Source organism: Delphinapterus leucas, chromosome 6 (genome assembly GCF_059928025.1).
Source record: "Delphinapterus leucas isolate spDelLeu-1000000601 "Yukka" chromosome 6, BTC_Dleu_Yukka2, whole genome shotgun sequence".
NCBI classification, from domain to species: Eukaryota; Metazoa; Chordata; class Mammalia; order Artiodactyla; family Monodontidae; genus Delphinapterus; species Delphinapterus leucas.
This window is the reverse complement of record NC_143134.1, coordinates 69,543,555-69,567,002: the sequence shown is the minus strand read 5'-3', so window position 1 is coordinate 69,567,002 and position 23,448 is coordinate 69,543,555. Positions and strand designations below refer to the sequence as shown.

At 36.0% G+C, this 23,448-nt stretch overlaps 1 protein-coding gene across 1 annotated transcript; it reads right to left on the bottom strand.

Moving 5' to 3' along the window:
* Positions 1 to 475: 475 nt before the first annotated feature.
* Positions 476 to 23,147, bottom strand: INSL6 (insulin like 6). The gene is given in 7 exon segments (XM_089912631.1): positions 476 to 513; positions 516 to 556; positions 558 to 734; positions 736 to 826; positions 13,788 to 14,208; positions 22,665 to 22,786; positions 23,081 to 23,147. Coding segments are annotated over 7 exon segments (957 nt in total).
* Between the last annotated feature and the right edge of the window lie 301 nt (positions 23,148 to 23,448).

The following is a 23,448-nucleotide window of genomic DNA, read 5'->3' as shown; positions in this document are numbered from 1 at the left end:
AAGAATTTTAAATGTACCTACTATTACAGTATAAGAGCTCCTACTAGGAGTAGTAGTTGATTAGTTAGTTTTAAATTGGTAGGACAGATGTATTAGCATACTGGAGTGAGCGTAATAGTCATGGGCACCAGTCTGTATATCATACACATGGAATGCAGAACATTCCATAATCCATTTAAATGTAGCTTAAGAGAGTTTCAATCATACAGACAAGAATAAACAGGTTAATTCTTACATGTCTACAATGATCATGCCATGTCCGGTAACATCTTCTTCAAATATAAAAATATATGAAAAATAGGGCACCAAAGAAAATACTAAGATTCCTATTACCACCATAAAATATTGTCAAGTGCTTGCAAGTACATTCAGATGTTGTTCACAGTAGAGAACTTACAAGGACAATCACCAAAAAAATAAAATAAAAGTAAAATATATTAAGCTTTTTATTAAGTTAATATAATTCCTATGATGGTTAGTACATCTCAGTCACAACTGCTGATGCTTCTTTAAGTTTTTATAATCAATATATGGAAGGCATGCAATAATAAGTTCTTTTTGTACATCCCTTCGGACAACATTTTTCTGAGTATCCTCTGTGCTTTCTTTGGGGATGATTCCCCCAAAACAAATTGCTTAAGGTTTTAATTTTGTTTGTATTTTTCTTCTGAAATTCTACAATCTCATGAATATATGGACTGATATCTTGCGATGAGGAAAATATCTCTTGTCTTAAAAGGCAAGTTGGCCTGTTTGTACTGATGCTCAGGCAGTGACTGCATCTTCAAATTGTTTAATGCTTCTTCCTGAGAAGCAAAAGTAGAGACTGTTGAGAGACAAGAAAAAAATCCCACTTTATTAAAATCTTCGTTTAGCTGAAAATTTAATCATAATGCTGTAATACTAGAGTCAGCTAATTTTGAAAACACAAGTAATCACATTTTAACTAGTAAAATGGTTATTTGAAAGCAATGTATATTTTTAACTAAAATAGTTGTAGGTATTGTTTTCCTATAAAAAAGTTCTAGAAACATTTGCACATTTTTATGCAAAAAATATTGAGATATAACTCATATGCCATAAAATTGAGCATTTTAAAGTATACAATTAATATGTTCACAAGGTTGTGCAAACATCACCACTACCTAATTCCAGAACATTTCTATCACCCACAGAAGAAACCCCCACCCATTAGCAGTCACTCCCATTTCCCTCTTCCTCCAGCCCCTGGCACCTACTAATCTACTTTCTATTCTATGGATCTGCCTAAATCATACCATATGTGGCCACCTGTGTCTGGTTTCTTTCACTGAGCATAATATTTTCAAGGTTCAACCATGTTGTAGCATCTCTAGCAATACTTTATTCTTTTTATGGCTGAATAATTTTCCACTGTATGGATATATCACATTTTGTTTATCTGTTTATCAGTTGATGAACATTTGGGTTGTTTCTACTTTTTGACTATTATGAATATCACTGCTCTGAACACCCACATATAAGTTTTTGTGTGAACACATTTTCAATTTTCTTGGATATATACCTAGGAGTAGAACTGCTGGATCATATGGTAAATTTGTTTAACTTTTTTAGGAACCGCCAAACAATTTTCCACAGTGGTTGTACCATTTTACAATCCCACCACTAGGCTTCCAACTGCTACACATCTTCACCAACATTTGATATTTTTCATTTTTTGATGAGAGCCATCCTAATGGATGTGAAGTGGTATCCCACTGTGGTTTTAATTTGCAATGACCTTGCAACTAATGATGTTGAGCATTTTTCATGTGCTTATTATATATCCTCCTTGTAGAAATGTCTATTCAAATCCTTTGCCAATTTCTAATTGAGTTATTTGTCTTTTACGCACATTTTTAACTAAGTGGTTAGTAGAAGCCATTTTGGTTTTTGTTGAAATATAAAGAAATGGAGAAGTAGTGATACGCTCAATGAACTGATTATTTCTATTATACTGCTCTTACTCAATATTACTGATAATAAATTAAAATAACACCAAAAGGTAATTAATTGGCGGCTTGTTGGATTTCCATCATTGCCCTTGCCCATCTACAGTCCCTTTTGGGAGATACATTTGCTTCTAGCCACTGCTGCAGAGTCACCCTTAGGAAGTCATAGGGTGATTCCACCTTATATCCACAGATGAATAGTCAGGAGGTTGGCACCTGACCCCAAACAAACCAATCTACTACAGTGGCCAGCAATCCATGCCATGTGAAAAATAAGTTGGCTCAATCAGATTTCCTCTCTTTAAAATTAGAACTAAGAAGTAATGAGAACAAGATGAGTTAGAAAAAAAACTGAGAGGATACTATGAAGCTTATCATGACAAGCTAAAGTTATAAAGGAACATAGATATTAGAGGAGAAAAGATTCAGAGAGAGAAAGAGAGAAGGTGATTTTTAGCACTGACTTGATTCCTTAGGCTTTCCAGGGCCTTTACAGATCCATTTACAGATCTTGTTTTTATAATAACTATCCTCCGCTTTTTTCTTGAGGGTATTTAGGAGAAACTCTGTCTCTTGCAGTGACAGTCCTATTAGAATACTCTATAATAACTTTGTATTTAATAAATGCCTAAGACAAAATGTGGAATAGTAAAACTTTAGGACAGATATTAATCTATTCTAAAGTAGCAAATAATGTCATCTAAGACAGATAAATATGTGATCAATTAAAGTGTGTCACAATGAACAGAGTACACTGAAGGGAAAAGTGAATTAGGTTGTCTATGCAGGTTGAAGAAAGACCTTCCTGGATGAGATGTGCCATGTTCTGCCACTTAAAGGGAAAAAAAGGCAGACAATAAGAAGGAAGCTTGTTCATGGATGAAGGCAACTAGGGACTAGTTAATGAAAAGTACATGTCAAATTGGAGAGGGAACTTAAAAGGGAAACAAGCTGTACTCATCAGGAAACAAGAAAGGTTAAAAATGAGTATTCAAATCAATGAATTTGAAAAAGAGCAACAGAGATAACCCAAATAAATAATAAGGAAAGAAATCAATGAATTATAGAAACAAAACAATATAAAGATTTAGAAAACCAAAAGTTCGTTCTTTTAAAGGATTAATAAAATATACCTTTAGCCAGACTAATCAAGAAAAAAAAAAGATGAATGTGAACAAAACACACTAGGAAAAAAAGGACTACAATACAGATACAACTGTGGTTCATACAAATCGACATCAAAAAAACAAAACAACCCAATCAAAAAATGTACAGAAGAACTGAACAGACATTTTTCCAGAGAGGAAATGCAGATGGCCAACAGGCACATGAAAAGATGCTCAACATTGCTAATCATCAAGGAAATGAGTCAAATCAAAACCACGGTGAAGCATCACCTCATACCTACCAGAATGGCTATCATCAAAACTAACACAACCAATGTTGGCAAGGATGAGGGGAAAAGGGAACCCTCGTACTATTGGTGAGAATGTAAACTGGTGCAGCCACTCTAGAAAACAGTCTGGAGGTTTCTCAAAAAACTAAAACTAGAACTACCATATGACCCAGCAATTTCACTTCTAGGTATATATCCAAAAGAAACAATACACTAATTCGAAAAGATACAGGCACCCCAATGTTCATAGCAGCATATTTACAATTGCCAAGATATGGAAGCAACCTAAGTGTCCATCAGCATATGAATGGATAGAAAAAGTTGTGAGATATATATATATATGTATGTATGTATGTATATATAATGGAATATTACTCAGCCATAAAAAGAACGAGATTTTGCCTTCTGCAGCAACATGGATAGACTTGGAGGTTATTATGCTAAGTGAAGTAAGTCAGACAGAGAAAGACAAATACTGTATGATATCACTATATGTGGAATCTAAAAAATACAACAAATAGTGAATATAACAAAAAAGAAGCAGTCTCACAGATACAGAGAAGAAATGAGTGGTTACCAGGGAGGAGAGGGAAGGGAGGAGAGGTAAGATAGGGGTGGGGGATTACGAGGTAAAACAATTATGTATAAAATAAGCTACAAGGATATATTGTACAATACCAGTAATATAGCCAATATTTTATAATAGCCAATATTTTATAATAACTATAAATGGAGTATAAAAATTGTACACCTGTAACATATAATATTGTATACCAACTATACCTCAATTAAAAACATTTTTTTAAACCATAAGCCCATTTCACTTACAAATGTTTGTTTGAAAGTCCCAAATAAGGTATTAGTTAACTGAATCCATGAACATATTTTACAAATATATTAAGAAAGTGTTTAATCCCAGAAATGCAAGATCACAAAATCTATCAGTGCAATTTACTATATTAATAGACTCCCATCCTCACTCTCAGCTGGTTTCGCTTTCTACTTTATAAGAAAATTGAAGGAATCAGAAGAGAACTTGTATTTGCTCCCTTCACTGTCTTTTTACTTATCTCTTAACATCTGTACCCATAATTCTGCCTTCCTAAGTATTTCCATAGATGAATTATCCACTCTAAAACCAATTCCTCCACTTATGGACTAGATCTATTTCCTCCTGCCCACTCCAGGATATCACTCCAGCAGTGCTTCTCTTTATCTTTCTTTCATCATTATTTTTTCACTTCTAGCGAACCACTCCTATCAGTAAATGTGCTATTTCTCCCACTTAAAAAAAAACAAAACAAAAAAAACAAGAAACACTTCTCTTGGCCCTGCTTACCATCCAATTTCTTTTCTCTCCTCTGTAGCAAAACTCCTTCTGTATTTATTAATTCACTTCTCTTCTCTTACTCTGTCTGAAACGCATTCTATACAGGCTTTTACTCCATCACTCCACCAAAACTTCTCTTATCAAGCTCACAAACGACCTCTATATTGCTAAATTCAACAGCCAACTCTCATCTTATTTAACTAATAAAAACCACTCCTTCTTGATATGCTTTCTTCACTTGGTTTCCAGGATATCACATCCTCTCTCCTTCCCACCTAACTATTTGCCCCTTTCTACCTCCTTTGCAAGTACTTCCTCTTCAGTTTTTTTAATGTTGATGTCTCCCAGAGCTCAGTCCTTGGTACTCTTTTCAATCTATACTTACTCTCTTCATGATCTCATCCAGTCTTATAGCTTAAAAAATTATCTATATACCTATGGCTCCTTAATTTCTTTCTTCAAGCAAATTTTTTCTTCCAAACTCCAGATTCATATATCCTACTTGATACTCAAGATCTCCACTCTGATGTCTCAAACTCAACATGTTTAAAACTCCACCTGAACTTTTCAAACTCAAAATGTCCAAAGATGAACTGCTAATACTGTTTTCCAAACCTGTTCCACTTGAGGCCTTTCCTATTTCAGTTGATAGTAACCCTATCCTTCCAGGTGTTCAAAGCAAAAACTCTGAAATCACATATTTTTTTAACATATTGGAGTAATTCCTGATTTTTCTTTTTTCTCATATCTCACATCATATCTGCCCAAATATATCTAGATTATAACAGTTATCACTGCTTCCACTCACTGCTGCCATCCTTATCCAGATGCTATCCTCTCTAATACCTTCCTAACAGGTCTCTCTGTTTCTACTCTTGCCTCCCTACAGTCTATCCTCAACACAGTGGTCAAAGTGATCCCTTTAAAACGTCAATTATGTCACTCCTCTGCTCAAAAACCTGTAATGACTCCTTGCAAATGCTATAAGAATAAAAAAAGAAGAGTGGTATAAAGTTTAGAAAGTAAGTGACAAAAAACTATTAAGATAGTTCCACATAATTACTGGATTAAAATCAACCTGTAAAACTCAACTGCATTTCTCTAACCAATGATCACTAACTAGAAATATAATTAACAAGTATTTACAATAGCAACAAAATTCAAGTATTAAGCATTAACTTAACCAACAATACAGAAAGTCTCTATAGAGAAAACTTTAAAATTCTAATGACAGAATACAAAGATATTCCATGTTTTTGGCTGAGATGACTTTTTGTTAAAAAGATGTCAATTCTCTTCAAATGATTCTCTGTAATTCCATGCATCCCATTTAAATTCCAGATGGGTTTTTATAAAATAAATTCAATAAGCTTACTCTTAAATGTATATATAAGGATAAAGGCAGAGGATTAGTTCAGTCAACCTTAAGGGAAAAAAACAAACATTGGAGACTTGCTCTCCAAGATAAATGACATCCTACAGAGTTATAGTACTAAAACAGTGTAGTAATAATACAAAGTCAAACAAAAAGACCAATTAAATAAGAATCTCAGACAAACTTAATAAACAATAAAAGTGGCTCTACAATCAATGGGAAAAAAACGATTGTTCAGTAGATGGTATTCAGAAAATTATTTCTTCATGTAGAGAAAAGTAAGACACTGAGAAAACTAAGATAGTATCCCTAGCAGAACAGAACCAAAAATGGGCCCCAGAATTAAGGACCTAATGAGAACAGTAAAACTATAAAATTAACAGAAGAATAGAAAAGGAACCTCTAAAACTTTTGAAAGTTTTGTTCATACTTTTGAAAGTATGAACAATAAGGCAAAACACTTATCGTCTAATTGTATAAAAATTAAGACTTTCTGTCAAACACCAGTAGACAGATGACAGAATAGGAGAACATATTTGTAATATCTAAAACCTACAGCTGATTACTATTGTATCTAGATTTTGAATAACTCTTACAAATCAACTGGAAGATGACAATTCCAACAAAAAGTGAGCAAAATGTATAAACAGGAAATTTTCAGAAAAAAGGAACCCAAGAGGCTAATATGTATATGAAGAGGTGCTCAAATTCAGAGCAAATTAAGACAAAAATGAGACACTATTTCACACCTGTGGCACTGGCAAAAGTTAAAAATTGTATAATGTTAATTCTTGACAGGGATACAAGAACACAGGAATCCTCATGTACTAGTGGTGCAACTATAAATTGGTGTAGCCATTCTGCAAAGCAATCTGAATGCACCTCAAGTAAATTAAGCAAAATATATTTTATGATACATCAATTCTACCCCTAGGTATATATCCCAGAGAAATGTCCACACAGATCCATAAGGGGGCATATACAATGATGCTCACTGCAGTGTTATTTATAGTGGCAGGGAGTTGAAGCCTATATAGGTTAGATGTTCATCACTAGGAGAAAGAATAAGTAAAATGTGAGGAATGCGTATGAATATTATGCAGCAGTTTGAAGCAATGACTAAAAGTTCACATAGCAATAACAAGATATAGATCTCAAATACCATTTAGATATATTTTTAAAATACATGCACAGGAAATAATGCACAATTTGCAATAAAACGTATAAAAACAAAAATACATAATAAAACATTGGAATGGCTGCCTATGGGAGGAGGAGAATGGGCATGAAGAAAGGAGATATGTGGAGACTAATCATCTTCTAACATACCATATCATTTATTTATGTTTATTGTCTATCTTCACTATTCTGTAAGCTTCATGAAGGCAAGAACCTTCACTGCCTCCTGAGTGAAACTGTTCACTCTTATATCCCAAGCAGCATGAATACTAACTAATATACAACAGGCACACAAATTTTGTTGAATTAATATATAAATAGAGAGGTTCTGCATAGCCAGTTGTGATAATGATATCTAAAGAAACAAGAAAATGAACAAAAAAAACAAGAACAGATGAATGAAGACCAAGAATGGGGGAATACAGCCTATCTAACTGGAATAGGGGTTATGGATTATGAAAAACTGGTGATGAAACTTTGATGATTTCACCTGGCACTAAGAGTCAGGCAGCACCATACTCAGCCAGAATTTAGAAATATGACGTTAGCTTCATGGTGCCACAGTATAAGGTAAGCATGAGACATGGCCCATACATTCAGGATCCACTAACAAGAAGCACACATCTCAAATTCAAGTTATGCATGAGTAGTCCTGAAAAAAAGCATTTTTGAATATCAGTGTATCAAACTATCTTTTCCTGGGTCAGACTCAAATAGATCATCAGAAGATTAAAATTGTTAATAACTGACTTGATCTAATATAGAAATATATTCTGCTGATATAAGCTAAATAAAAATCAATCAACTTTACAGCAACATTCACATGTAAAAGGAATTGCATACTTATATATTCTATGTTGGAATTCTATATTGGAAACACATATCTCTCTACAACTTCTAAATTAGTCACTAGAAATTAATAGGACTACATGTCATCTTTCCTTATAGATTAAGAATTCTTTAAATTTTAATACACATTCATATTGATAACCTAAATCCATTTTTCGTTCTTCCATATATTTTAAAACAACCATGGTTTTATTGCCACATGATATTTCCACTTCAGCAAACTGTCCTTTATATAGCTCCCGTAGTAACATGTTTAATGGGTATGAGAACTCTGAAATATTATCAGATGTATTTTCATTTCCTACGAATCCTGTTTCATTGCAGATCCCTCCTCATTGAATTAGTGACATGTTCTCCTTCAGGGGATGGTGAATAATACCTGAGACAAAGGAGTGATTAATCAGCTCTGAGTTTTAAAGTTGACTTTTTATTGATGAGAAAAGAGTTTCCTCCAGAGTAGGTTTTGTCGAGAAAAAGGATTCTAAACTCTTTTTCAATAATAAACTCAAGCTTGGATGACTGAAGGTAAAATTTTGACTAGGTTATAGGTAATGAGAGCACAGTATTTGATGTGAGAGAAATGCCCACTGAACATGAAGTAGAAAGGGTAGGTCCACCTTGCATTTCTGGGAGAAAAGAGTAATGAAGAAATAGAGAAGTGAACTATTCCCTTGTTACTCAAAGAGCGGTGTCCAACTAACAGAATAAGCATCACCTGGGAGCTTATAAAACCGTAGACTCTCAGGCCCCACCCCAGACCTACTGAATCAGAATCTGTATATTAACAGTATTCCCCAGGTGATTCATATACACATTAAAGTGTGAATATCAACTGAACTAAGGTACAATTTAGAGACTGGTGAGAAACAATTCCTTCTTTATAAGAGCAGGATAAAGTGAGTTTATATGTAGGCGGTTTTGATGGTGGAAAATGATTAAGATTCAGTCTGATGCTTTCTATTGTTTCTGTCTTTAAAAAGTTTTCATTCCCCTTATATGCAGATGGCATGATACTCTATATATAAAACCCTAAAGACTCCACACAAAAACTACTAGAACTGCTAAACAAATTTAGCAAGGTAGTACGATACAAGATTAACATACAGAAATCTGTTGCATTTCTTTCCACTAACAATGAGATATGAGAAACAGATAGTAAAAAAAAAAAAAAAAAAATCCCTTTTAAAATCACATCAAAAAAAAAAAAAAACCCTAGGAATAAACCTGATCAAGGAGTGAAAGACTTATACCCTGAGAACTATAAAACATTGATAAATGAAACTGAAGATGATTCAAAGAAATGGAAAGATATCCCATGCTCTTGGATTGGAAGAAATCTACAGATTTAATGTGATCCCTGTCAAATGACCCATGACATTTTTCACAGAACTAGAACAAATAATCCTAAAATTAATATGGACCCACAAAAGACCCAGAATTGCCAAAGCAATCCTAAGGAAAAAGAACAAAGCTGGAGACACAACCCTCTCAGACTTTAGACAATACTACAAAGCTATAGTCATCAAAACAGTGTGATATCGGCACAAAAACAGACATAAGGATCAACTGAACAGAATAGAGAGCCCAGAAATAAACCCACACACCTATGGTCAATTAATCTTCAACAAAGGAGACATGAATATACAATGGAGAAAAGACAGTCTCTTCAGCAAGTGGTGCTGGGAAAGCTGGACAGCCCCACGTAAATCAATGAGGGTAGAACACTCTCTCACACCATACACAAAAATAAACTCAAAATGGCTTAAAGACTTAAATATAAGACATGACACCATATAACTCCTCGTAGAGAACATAGGCAAAACATTCTCTGACATAAATCATACCAATGTTTTCTTAGGTCAGTCTCCCAAGGCAATAGAAATAAAAGCAAAAATGAGCAAAGGGGACCTAATCAAACTTATAAGCTTTTGCACAGCAAAGGAGACCATAAACGAAATGAAAAGACAACCTACAGAATGGGAGAAAATATTTGCAAATGATGTGACCAACAAGGGCTTAATTTCCAAAATATACAAACAGCTCATATAGCTCAATATAAAACAAAACAAAACAAACAACCCAGTCAAAACTGGGCAGAAGAACTAAATAGACACTTCTCCAAAGAAGACTACAGATGGTCAATGGGCACATGAAAAGGTGCTCAACATCGCTAGTTATTAGAGAAATGCAAATCAAAACTACAATGAGGTATTACTTCACACTGGTTAGAATGGCCATCATCAAAAAGTCTACAAATAATAAATGCTGGAGAGGGTGTGGAGAAAAGGGAACCCTCCTACACTGTTGGTGGGAATGTAAATTGGTACAGCCACTATGAAGAACAGTATGGAGGTTCCTTTAAAAATTATTGGGTTGGCCAAAATGTTCATTTGTTTTTGTTTTTGTTTTCTGTAAGATGGCTCTGGTAGCGTTTAGGTGTCTTTAACTTCATTCGAAACAATTTTGTTAGTTTGTATTGTGACAGCTGTCATATCAGCATATTAAAAAAAAAAAAAAAACTTATCAGGGACTTCCCTGGCGGTCCGGTGGTTAAGACTTCGCCTTCCAATGCAGGGGTTTGGGTTCAATCCCTGGTCAGGGAGTTAAGATCCCACATGCCTCTCGGCCAAAAAACGAAAACGTAAAACAGAAGCAATATTGTAACAAATTCAATGAAGACTTTAAAAATGGTCCCCACCAAAAAAAATCTAAAAAGAAAAAAAATCTTATCAAAATTGGTGAATTTTTGTGTAGCCATTTTAATATTGAAGATGGAAGAAAAATAGCAACATTTTCGGTATATTATGCTTCGTTAATATTCCAAGAAAGGTAAAAATGCAACTGAAACGCAAAAAAAAATTGTGCAGTGTATGGAGAAGGTGCTGTGACTGATCGAATGTGCCAAAAGTGATTTGCGAAGTTTTGTGCTGGAGGTTGCTCACTGGACGATGCTCCATAGTCGGGCAGACCAGTTGAAGTTGATAGCGATCAAATCGAGACATTAATTGAGAACAATCAACGTTATACCATGCAGGAGACAGCCAACATACTCAAAATATCCAAATCAAGCAATGAAAATCATTTGCACTAGCTTGGTTATATTAATCACTTTGATGTTTGGGTTCCACATAAGTTAAGCAAAAAACCTTCTTGACCATATTTCCACATGTGATTCTCTACTGAAATGTAATGAAAACATTCTGTTTTTAAAACAAATTGTGACAGGCGATGAAAAGTGGACAATGTACAATAAAGTGGAATGGAAGAGATCATGGGGCAAGCGAAATGAACCACCACCAACCACACCAAAGGCCGGTCTTCAGCCAAAGAAGGGGATGTTGTGTACATGGTGGGACTGGAAGGGAATCCTCTACTATGAGCTCCTTCCTGAAAACCAAACGATTAATTCCAACAAGCACTGCTCCCAATTAGACCAACTGAAAGCAGCACTCAGCGAAAAGCCTCTGGAATTAGTCAACAGAAAACACATAATCTTCCATCAGGATAACGCAAAACCACATGTTCCTTTGATGACCAGGCAAAAACTGTTACAGCTTGGCTGGGAAGTTCTGATTCATCTGCCGTATTAACCAGACACTGCACCTTCAGATTTCCACTTATTTTGTTCTTTACAAAATTCTCTTAATGGAAAAAATTTCAAATTCCCTGGAAGATTGTAAAAGGCACCTGGAACAGCTTTGCTCAAAAAGATATAAAGTTTTGGGAAGATGGAATTATGAAGTTGCCTGGAAAATGGCAGAGGGTAGTGGAACAAAATGGTGAATATATTGTTCAACAGTTATTGGTGAAAATGAAAAATATGTCTTTTATTTTTACTTAAAAACCAAAGGAACACACACAATGGAATATTACTCATCCATAAAAAAGAATGAAATAATGCCATTTGCAGCAACATGGATGGACCTAGAGATTATCATATTAAGTGAAGTAAGTCAGACAGAGAAAGACAAATATCATGATTATCACTTATATGTGGAATCTAAAAAAATGATACAAATGAACTTATTTACAAAACAGAAATAGACATAGGAAACAAACTTATGGTTACTAAAGGGGAAAGGGGGGAGGGACAAATTAGAAGTACGGGACTAACAGATACACACTACTATATATATAATAAATTAAAAAAGGACTTTCTGTGTAGCACAGGGAACTATATTCAATATCTTGTAATAACCTATAATGGAAAAAAATCTGAAAAAGAATATATACAAATATACATATATAACTAATCTAATAACTAAACTAATATTATATATAAATACAACTGAGTCAATTTGCTGTACACCCGAAACTAACACAACATTGTAAATCAAATACACGTCAATAAAAACAATTTTATTCTCTAAGCAGCAATAATCTTATAAGATTTATTCATTCATTCATTAAAGAAGAATAAGTGCTTATCAGAATATAGCCAATACTTTATAACTTTAAATGGAATATAATCTATAGAAATTTTGAATCACCATGTTATACACCTGAGACTAATATTGTAAACCAACTATACCTCAAAACAAAAAAAAAGAATATGTGCTTATAATGTGCTAGGCAATGTTTTAGCTTGTTTCAGTCATCTACATTAGGGTCTCTCTTTTGGCACGATAGTCTAACTCCTTTCCTTAATTTCAGAAATCTTGACTTTTGCAAAATTTGTCCAAATCGAATCAATTGGATTACTATAAAAGGCAATAACTTCAATGACACTACACTCTATAGACCACAGTCTACAAATAAAGTGCATTTTCTTTTAAAATGGCAAACATATTGGGACTAAAATGTGTTAGTCACAAAATGTAAAAACAGAAGAATGGATCTGAAACAAAAATATTCTTCCTAAAGACTGCTTAAAAGCATTAAGTATAAATTCAATACATATTAAGCACATACCCTGTGCTCAGCCCTCTGCTAGACATTTCAGATAAAAACATACATGAGCAATCCCTATAACATGGTATGGCATACAGGGCTGGCATTTAGAGATTGAGACTTGCCAGTAGCACAAGCCTAGTGCTTAGAAAGACCCTGCATTTTGTTTAATGCTCTGTTGTCCCAGTCTTGAAATTCTCAATAATTTTATCTTTTGACTTGTATGTGAAGTCTGATGGGACAGAGGACCATCTGTTTGAGCAGAGGAGATACGCACAAGAAAGGTAAGAAGTTTTATATTTTAGTAACTTTAACGGTTTTTCCTGCTTTTTGAACAAGGGGCCCTGCATTTTTATTTGCACTAGGCCGGGCCAATTATGTAGCAGGTCCTGATTATAGTTAAATATTATAGTTAAATAGTTAAATAGAATTATGTGTTAGATATTGCGGTAGAATGGAGAATGGAGTGAGTAGCTATGAAATGGTCAGTGATGATTTCACAGGGAAAATGATACCTAAATCAGGCTTTGAAGGGCAAAATAGAGTTTGCCAGGTGACAAGGGCACTGCAGAAAGGGAAAGCGAGGGAAACAGCATTATTCTTATACAAATGTGTAGACTTACATGTGTACACTTCTTTCCTCCAAGTTACAACAAACAAAAACAAAGACTTCATGGCTTTTGTATATGTATTAGGCACAAATTCCATTTCCTGCAGAAGTTCCATGCCTGGCAGGGCAAATTCAGGAATAAGAAATGTACAAAGATGAAAAAACATGCCTCTGGTTTAGATTTTTACCTGGGTTTGTCGCTCTCCTCCAGACCGGGAAAGTGGTTTGGGAGCTTTCCAACCGGTCAGGGATAAAGGTTTCGACCTTCTCCGAGGCCTGGGAAAGCAGCTGTGTGAAAGGCTTTTCCTCCTCAATGTGGCTCCAGTTAACACTGCCACAGAGTTTTACTATTTCTTGCAGCAGATGCCTGCCGCACAATTTCCTGGCTCGACTAATGTCGTTCAGCTCACAGGAGACCCGAACTAGCAGGAGCCCGACACACAAGCAGAGGAGCCACGGAATCCCTGGACCGCCAATACAGACACGTCCGCCGAGGGCCCTAACTGCCGCCTGTCCCACGATTGCGCGTGCGCACCTGGCGACCTTCTGATTTTCGCGTGCAGACCTCGCGAGAACTCCAAGACTAGGTGAGCGGCGCCGGCGCCTAAACTTCACGTGTTACGCGGGGCTCTCAGGCCGTCCCAGGTGGCTGCCTGTTAATTTTTTAAATGATTGATTTGTTTTTCTTGCCATCCTCACTAGGGAGACTCATCAAATGAAATATGGGGCCGTAGTTAACGCATCCCTCTAGTGGAATGCGTTTCCCGCCTCTTTTGCCTGTTGGGACGTCTCTTCGTTCGAGAAACCTCTCATTTTCTTCATGGCGTTTATCTCGGTAGGTTTCCTCACATTTATTTTTGCGCCTGTTTGATAATTTCTTCCCCTAATCCCCGGGTTTCACGAAGGCAGTGCCGGCGTCTGTTCTTGCTTCCCATTGTACCTCAGGGCCTGACGCATAGTTGGCAATCAAATATGTGGAAACGTGTGCACGTTTTAAAGTCAGATGCAAAGCTTTCTGAGGAAATTCCTACCAGTTCTGCAGGGAGAAATGGGCCTTAGCCTCAATCCCAAGAACAAAGAGAGGATTTGGGATAATCTAGTATTTCTGTTTATAGATTATAGAGGATTGTCCATTGCCAAATTATTAGTGCCAAGTTTAGTACTAGCCGGTTATTTTATCAGCAAAAGTGAGTTTATTCAGGAATAGCCAGAGGAATGCAATTCAGGACGTGAACCTTGACGGGCCGTATGCAAATCCAGAGAACGAGGAAGAGAACTTGCTTTTATAGAGAAAAGGGGTGGAAGGGGGTGTGATAACCAAAGAGTCCACTGAGGAAGCTGGGAGTCCAAAGTATGGGGTCTTCTCCTTGGCTGGACTGCTTAGTTTCCGATTGGCAGGGATATGTGGGCCGGAGAGAAGCTTTTTTTCTTCCTGCTGTATTATACGTAGAAGCGCCGTCCTCTTGGTTATGTAGGCAACTGTCTCTTCCTGTGTGGAGCAATTGATGATGCATGGCAGGGCCTGAGAGTGCCCCCTTCAGGTCTATCTTGGCTACAATTTTAGTTGATGGTGTGACAGGGCCTTGTAGAGGATTTGTCTTGTAAGAATATCAGCATTTCGCTAAACTAAGAGGGAAGGGGCAGGGAAGTGCAGCATAATCGGTATAGGTTGCCTTGTCATTTTCAATGAAATTTTATTTTATTAGAGTGTGTCGGCGCTGAAGGGTGTGCTAGTAGCCACAAGGGGGCAGTCAGGGGCCGTCTCAGGAGTAGTTAACTTCAGGATGCCAAAGCCTCAGAGGCTCCAGCAATTGTCAACGCTATCCTCACCTCTTTCCTTTAAAATGTTATTTTTTTCCCCTTCTCCTTTCTGCCTTCTGCCTCTATGCCTTTTTCTCCATTTTCTGTTCGCCCAGCTTTGCCCTGCTTCCCAGGGGCATCCGTGAGTGCTGTTACATTAACTGGCAGTCGGATTTTTTAAAAGATTGATGTAATTTGATTAGCACAATTTCATCACCTACTTCGAGAAACAGTTCATGTCCAAACTATAGTGGCCATGAGTCCTAGGCAGAACTTTATCTGGGAAACCCTGTGAGAAAGGAAAATTATCATTATACTGAGAGGAAGATTTTTTTTAAAGCAAAAAAAACCCAAAACCAAACAAAACAACACCTCTCAAGCAATGTATGTCAGAACCAAGCAAATTTATACTCCCATTCTCTTTGTACTCTATATTCTCACCCTCCTTTGTACTTCTTCATACCATTCATTAAAGACTGACATACTATATATTTTACTTCTCCATATTTTCTGTCTCCTCCTACTGATGGTAAGCTCCATGCAGACAGGGATTTTTGTTTATTTTGCTTACTTTGGTATCATCTTTGCCTTTAAAGACAAAGACATTGTTAACAGTGTCATAGTAAGTTCTCAGTAATAATTTAATGTAAATAATTATAGTGATTAATATGAACAAATAATAAGTAAAATGTTAATATCAATAATCATATAATATTTGGTGAATGAATAAATGAATAAACTCCCTGAGAATTGACTACTTGTTCCTTTATACCCTATTTCATACTTATGTCATAATTATTCTTTATTGCACTATGGTGAATTTTTTAAAAAATCACGTAATTATCTCTACTAGTTGTAAGCTCATTAAGGGCTGGAACTATTTTTGCTTTATATTTATTGATAATATCCAGTGCCTGGGACAATACCTGCTAAGTAGACCCTTAATAAACATTTATTGAATGAATGAACACATTCTTAACTACTGCTACTACTTGTTATCAAGAGTCAATTAATTTATTGAACAAATTATTAGTGAAATGGCTTATTTTGAATGAATAAGTTACTATTATTACTGAATGAATTCCTGACTTATTTGTTAGTATCCTAACCTAGCTACCTTATTCCAGAACATTGTCATAAAATTGGAGCTGCCCAATAATCATATTTGAGTATTTATAAATGGAAATTCCATTTATGCAAGAAAAATATGGAATTGTTAGTAATTATACTGGAATATTTGTTTTTAAAGTTATTTTAGCATTTTATGTTGATATGGGAACTAGGATTCCCGTGATTGAGTCCTTAAAATTTTTAGCTTAACGATATTAATTGTGGGTACAATTAATTATAGTAACTATAATTAATGCTTGATTATAAAACAGCTAATAGGTAATATCTTTTTTATTTACTTTTCTGCTTTCTGTTCAATTTGTTGTCTGTCTTCCCTACTATAATGTTGGTCTTGTTAACACTTTATTCTTGGTGTTTACACCAAGTCTGTACATACAGATAGTACAGAAATAGTAATAATAGTACTATTGCTTTTGAAAGAGCGATAATAATAACACATCATTTGTTGTGTGATTACTGTATGTCAAGCATTACTCTAAGTGCTTGTACACATTTTACCCTATTTAATCCTGTAGTAATCATATCAAATAGTATTGAAATTATTTCTAGTTTATAGATGAGGGAGCTCATCTTAGAGAGATTAAGAAGCTTGCCTGAAATTAGAGGGCAAGTAAGGGGCAGAAGGCTGATTAAAAATAGTCAGTCTGGGGCTTCCGTGGTGGCGCAGTGGTTGAGAGTCCGCCTGCCAATGCAGGGGACACGGGTTCGTGCCCCGGTCCGGGAAGATCCCACATGCCACGGAGTGGCTGGGCCCGTGAGCCATGGCCGCTGAGCCTGCGCGTGCGGAGCACAGATAGTCTGTCTCTGGAGACCAAACTCTTAACCTACTTTATATAACCATAATTTATTTAAAAAATTACAAAAACAAAGAATCTGGTTTGGTGATGGCAGTACATGGCACCATCATATCAAAGCATATCTTTTTAGACCAAAACCTTAAATTAGAGGAAATAATAATTTGGACAAAAAAAAAAAAAAGCGTACACACACACACTAAAGTAATTGCCTCCGAATGAGTTTAAAAGTTCACTCCATTGGTAATAAAGACACTTAGAGACTGGTCCCGGGCACAAGAGTAGGTAGCTGTACAAACTTTTACAGAAATCTTATACCCCAGTTTACTTATGTGTGTCATGAATATAAGAACATGTGGTATAGGTTGAAGGTAGATCATAATAGTACCTTCTGACAGTGCTGTTAAAGGATTATATGAGATAATATATTAAATAACACATGAGATAATAAATAAGAAAATACAATGCCTGACACATAATAATACGTATTAGCTGTTATAATTATTGCCATCTCTATTTTGTTGGAATGTGAGAATCAAGTGAGATAATAGGTTCAATGTTCTTTAAAATAAATGTTGTATTCTTTAGTATATCAGATACCAGACTGTTAATTTGGCAAGAGCTTGAGAAATGCATTTAAAATCATTTTTCATCTTTTTATTTCTAGTACATAGAGGATAGTATGCAGTCAATATAGGCATGGTCCAGTCCTACAAGAAGAGGTTTTCCATTAAGTCAGTTGGGGAAAAAAGTCTTTTGTGTTTAGGAGTTATAAATGAAATAAGTGAAATATCTTTAAGCGCCAGAAGCTTAGACTTCTTATTCTAATTATGTTGAAAACATATTGGAGTAAAAACATCATTGGTTAAATGTTGAAATGAATTGTGGAAAACTTAAGTAAAATAATTTATAGAAGGGGGAGACTGGTATGAGCTGCAGTGGTCTTGGAAGACTTCATCTAGGAGACAGAACTTAACCAGGCTTTGATGGCAAGGTAGGTAGTCCAAAAGTGGGGCTGAAATTTTAGGAAGAAGAGAGGATGGCAGGTGCAAAGGCATGGAAACAAGTGAGCAAGGCATATTCTAGGGAAAAGAATCTATAATAGTGATGTTAGGGATTAGTAGAAGATGGAATATTGCTAGCAGACAAAGGGGACTTTAAAATTCAGACTAAGGAGTATGGATTTTATTCTTTTTATCCTATGGAGAGTAGAAGGTTATAAAATAGTTTGTGGATAATGTATGGACAAGATGGAAATTGAAGCTTAAAGTAAGTAACTTGACTCTAGTGTATACAGAAGTGGAAGGAGAAGAATTGAAAATGGAGAAACCAACTAGAAGTCCACATTTTTGATCCGTGAATTGTCAGGAGCCAGCAGTAGTATGGAAGGAGTGGGAATAAACAAAAAGAACCCATAAAAGTGATTTTTAAATGAACCGTCATTGGATTTGGTGACTCATTATGTGTAAGCTGGATGTGGGAGAGAGAAAAAAGTTTAAGAAGACCAGGGCTTTTTTAAAATTGAAGTACAGTTGACTTACAATGTTGTGTTAATTTCTGCTGTACAGCAAAGTGACTCAGTTATACATATATATATAAATATATATACATTCTTTCTTATATTCTTTTCCATTATGGTTTATCTCAGGATATCGAATATAATTCCCTGTGCTATACAGTAGGACCTTGTTGTTTATCCATTCTATACATAATAGTTTGCATCTCCTAACCCCAAACTCCCAGTCCATCCCCTCCCCCACCTCTCTTCCCCTTTGGCAACCACGAGTCTGTTCTCTATGTCTGTGAGTCTGTCTCTGCTTCATAGATAGGTTCATTTGTGTCATATTTTAGATTCCACATATGAGTGATATTATATGGCATTTGTCTTTCTCTTTCTGACTTACTTCACTTAGCACGATAATCTCTAGTTGCATCCATGTTGCTGCAAATGGCATTTATCCATTCATGGACGGACATTTAGGTTGTTTCCAGGTCTTGGCTATTGTAAATACTGCTGCTATGAACATAGGGGTACATGTATCTTTTTGAATTATAGATTTGTCTAGATATCTGCCCAGGAGTGGGATTTCTGGATCGTATGGTAATTCTATTTTTAGTTTTCTGAGGAACCTCCATACTGTTCTCCATAGTGGCTGCACCAACTTACTTTCCCACCAACAGTGCAACAGGGTTCCCTTTTCTCCACACCCTCTCCGGCATTTGTTATTTGTAGACTTTTTAATGATGGCCATTCTGATTGGTGTGAGGTGGTACGTCCTTGTAGTTTTGATTGGCATTTCTCTAATAATTAGCAATGTTGAAAATCTTTTCATATGCCTATTGGCCATCTGTATATCAGGGAGACCAGGGCTTTGAGTTGTAGAGAATGAAAAGCTGATGACACTGAGGAAAATCATGAGGGGAATTTAATCCCACAGTAAAGTTTTAGACATGATGAATTTTAGATAACAGTTAAATATTCAAGGAATTCCCTTAATAAAGCAAATGGAAATGTGGGGCTGGAAATATGCTAAGATGTCTAACCTGGAGGTCCAGATTTGGAAGTCAACAGCAAAAGAGTTGTGAGTTAAAGAAATAAAATTAAATCAACTCTCTGACTGATGGACAGGCATACAGTTTCAAGGCAGCAAAGAAGAGGGAATTTCATGTGGTAAGAAGCAAGAAAAGAGATAAAGAAGGAGAAAAGATAAGAATTAAAGAGGATGTAATCAGAATAATGTCATTTCAGAAAAGCAAAAAGGGAAGAGAATTTTTAGAAGATGGGGTCATCAATGGAGCAAAATATGAAAGAGAAGTAAAAGAGAAAAGAATTAAGATTAAATTTTGTGATTGGTGGCCAGTGTGGAATCTAACAGGATAAGAGTCAATTAGGGAACAGTTCATAGTGGGTCCCAGAGGGAATGAGGGGTGAAGAACTAGGAGCAGTTCTATTGATTTGGCAGAGGAAGAGTTGATGCAAAGACAGTTTTATTTGTTTATTGAAAAATATTAGAAACAGAGGAAGATTCCCATGCAGAAGAAAAGGTTGATAATATGCAAGGTCAAAGAGTGTGGCAAAATAATTAATTGAGACATTACATTTTCTCAGTATATTTTTCCGTTTGGCCTCTCACACCATCACCCCACAAATTTAAACCATGTATCCAGAGCCTAAGTGTTTCCCTACCTGATGGACTTTTTCAGGGCAGAAAGCAGAAGTTGCTTAAAGTTGCTCTTACCATGACCCCTAAATACTGGAAGAGGCCAAAATTATGCAGGTGTCCCCAGTGGACAAGTAAGAGAGAAATGGAGATGGGGAGGGAGAGGGAGAGATGGTGGGGGGTGGGAGGGGAGATTTTCCTTATACTGGAAAGAGGTTGAAGGTCTGGAGTCCTGAAATAAAGGATTATTTCTGTTCAGTGCTCAGTGGCAGTGACCAGGAGAGGAGAAGCATCAGAAGGAATGGCCGTATGGTATACCTAGGGAAACAGGACCCTGAGTAGAAAAACAACTACACTTGGCAAAGTTCTGCTGACCCCCAGCGAGGGAGGCAAGACCTGAATTGAGGAGACAATGCAGGCTAGGATAGTAGGTGTCATGGTGGTAGCCATTGAAACTATGGGTCCTGGAGACTTAATGCTTTGGTGCTAAGACTGTGAGTTTCAAGTACAGCTTAAGGGGAAAGTTCCATTAGAATAATGTCTGATGCTAAATTCCAAATTCACTGACAGAATTTAAACATATCAATTTGTTAAGAATAAAGTAGTTGGGTATTTGTTTCACACTAGAGACTGTGCTTGCAAATTCATACCTGTTACACATAGACACAGTCTTTTAGGAATAAGAAAGGCATGGGTCATAACTTATACAGGCAGGTGAAGAGGTTACATTTGGGGGATACTTTTCCATCTAAAATGGAGGAAGAGATAGGCTAGGAGTAGTGGTATATACTGGAAGATGAAACTTAACTGGGTCACCAGATAATGGTGAAAGACTTCAGTGTTATTCAAGTATGATGTGAGAACTAGTCGGGTGGGGAGCAGACCTCAGAGCAAATGGAGTTCTGGAATTGACAATGAGCAATGTGCTGGGGAATAAGTAAGATATGAATGGGAGTGTTAAAATCAGCAACAAAGATTTCATGATGAAAGTGTAACTCTTGGAAAATGTTGACTTTCTCCCTGAAGAGTTACATTCTGTTGGTCTCTGCTTCCCTAATGAGAAGGAGCTCTTTGGGAGGTGGCCTTGGGGAGGACATGATGAACTTCAGAGGTTTGGTTATGATTAGCCATGTCTGGGGATTTGTAGTATAGGAAATGCTGTCTTCATCTTCTGTAATTCTTCATCTCCAGACATTTGATGGAGGAGATTAACTTGTTATAAGTACATTTTCTCTACAAATGCTAGCTAACAATGTATTGATATGTAGGTTAAAGAAACTGACTAAATACTAAGATGATACTGCGCTGGTTTAGCATTCTAACAAATGTTCATATCATTTCACAGTTTATTTTGCTTATGTAAATGTTTCGTAAATTCTAAAATGGTGAACCTGAATGCATTTTTTTTTACCAATCTAGTTCTTTTCTAAAAAAAACCATTGACTTATTTTTTCCGTTCTCTATATGACTGTTCATTTATGTCACTTAAAAATATTTACTTGAATCTCTTAGAAGCATGAAAGTGCTGTAACTTGAAAAACAATTGAGTTCATTTTGGCGCAAAAATCCAAATGTATCTGGTGTTGAATCTGACTGTTTTCAAACATTATTTCAACAAGACAAAAAACAAAAGAAAACACCTGCCATGGCTCAAGTAGAAAATTGCAAGGTTTGTGGTTTAATGTTCACATAGTCTATATTGACGAGATCAATTAAATTTTTTTATTACTTTTGTATGTACCTGGTGTTAGGTGTGTATAAAATGAGTTATTATGTCAGTTAAATAATAAAGCTTTTAAAATCATTATAAAGTTAATAAGATACAAAAGTAATTGATGCAATGATACCATTAATAAAAAAGACAAAGACTTCTTTAGCAGGAAAAGGATTAATTTTTGAGAGAAATTATGATGCGGGAAGACAGTGCTGTTCCAGGACACTTGAAAAATGTAAACACTAGTAATGATTTCTCATATTCTAATAATCAGTGGTGACTGATTTGGACATTGGTAAACGCATCATTGAGAATATACATGAAGATAAATGAAAAATCAATAATTACTCTATATTGTGCATATTTTAAGAAAAGGTTTTTGTTGTCGTTGTTGTTACAACATTTTTCACAACATAAGTTAATTATATTGATTGCTTCCTTTTCCTTTTGTTCGGAAAGTAGTACCTCCATCAAAGATGGCTGCCTTTCAGACAGTGTTGTCTTCAGCTCCTGTGGCAAATTAGGAATACTTTCTGACATTGTATTTAAGGTTTCTGCATGATTATTGATGGAGGATAACAAGATTTCTGTTAAATTAAAAAAGAGAGGTGGGAGGTGTGGAAAAATATTCATGTCAAGCAGAATCAGGAAAATTATAAAATTTTGCATAGACCAAAAGGTAACCATTGCCTCAGTGTAATTAAATATGAAACAGAATCAGCAAGTGTCCCAATAGCTAAACTTAGCTTACTTAGAGTTGAAGCATTACATTACCAACTTCTGCCTCCTCCACCCAGTCCCTCTCTGGATTCATCCCAAGACTGCATTAATGCTGGTCTCGTGGTACTTTTGACTCTCCCTCAGATTATTTGATAGATTACTTCCATCTGCATCAGCAGGGTGGAGCTGAGCGCAGGCAGCTAATGAGCTCTTGAGCTGGTGGTGCATATTGCCATTCCAGTTGGTTGGCAGCCTGATGGCAACCAATGGGAGTTATGGACCAGCAGGGGCAACAACTTTCACCTGCAGGGGTTTCAGGTCCCAGTAGCAGCTCTTCCTGGATGTTGGAAATTCTCTTGTGGCATTTCTCACACATAACCATCACAGATTCTAGGAATTTGATGTCACATAACTTTACCTTTCATCACTCACCCACTGGGTCCTGCTTTCTCTAGAGAGTTGGCTCAGCAGCAGCCAGATTCCTAGCAGGTGAAAAAAAGTAGGCTCCACGTCCTGGATCTGGTCTCTC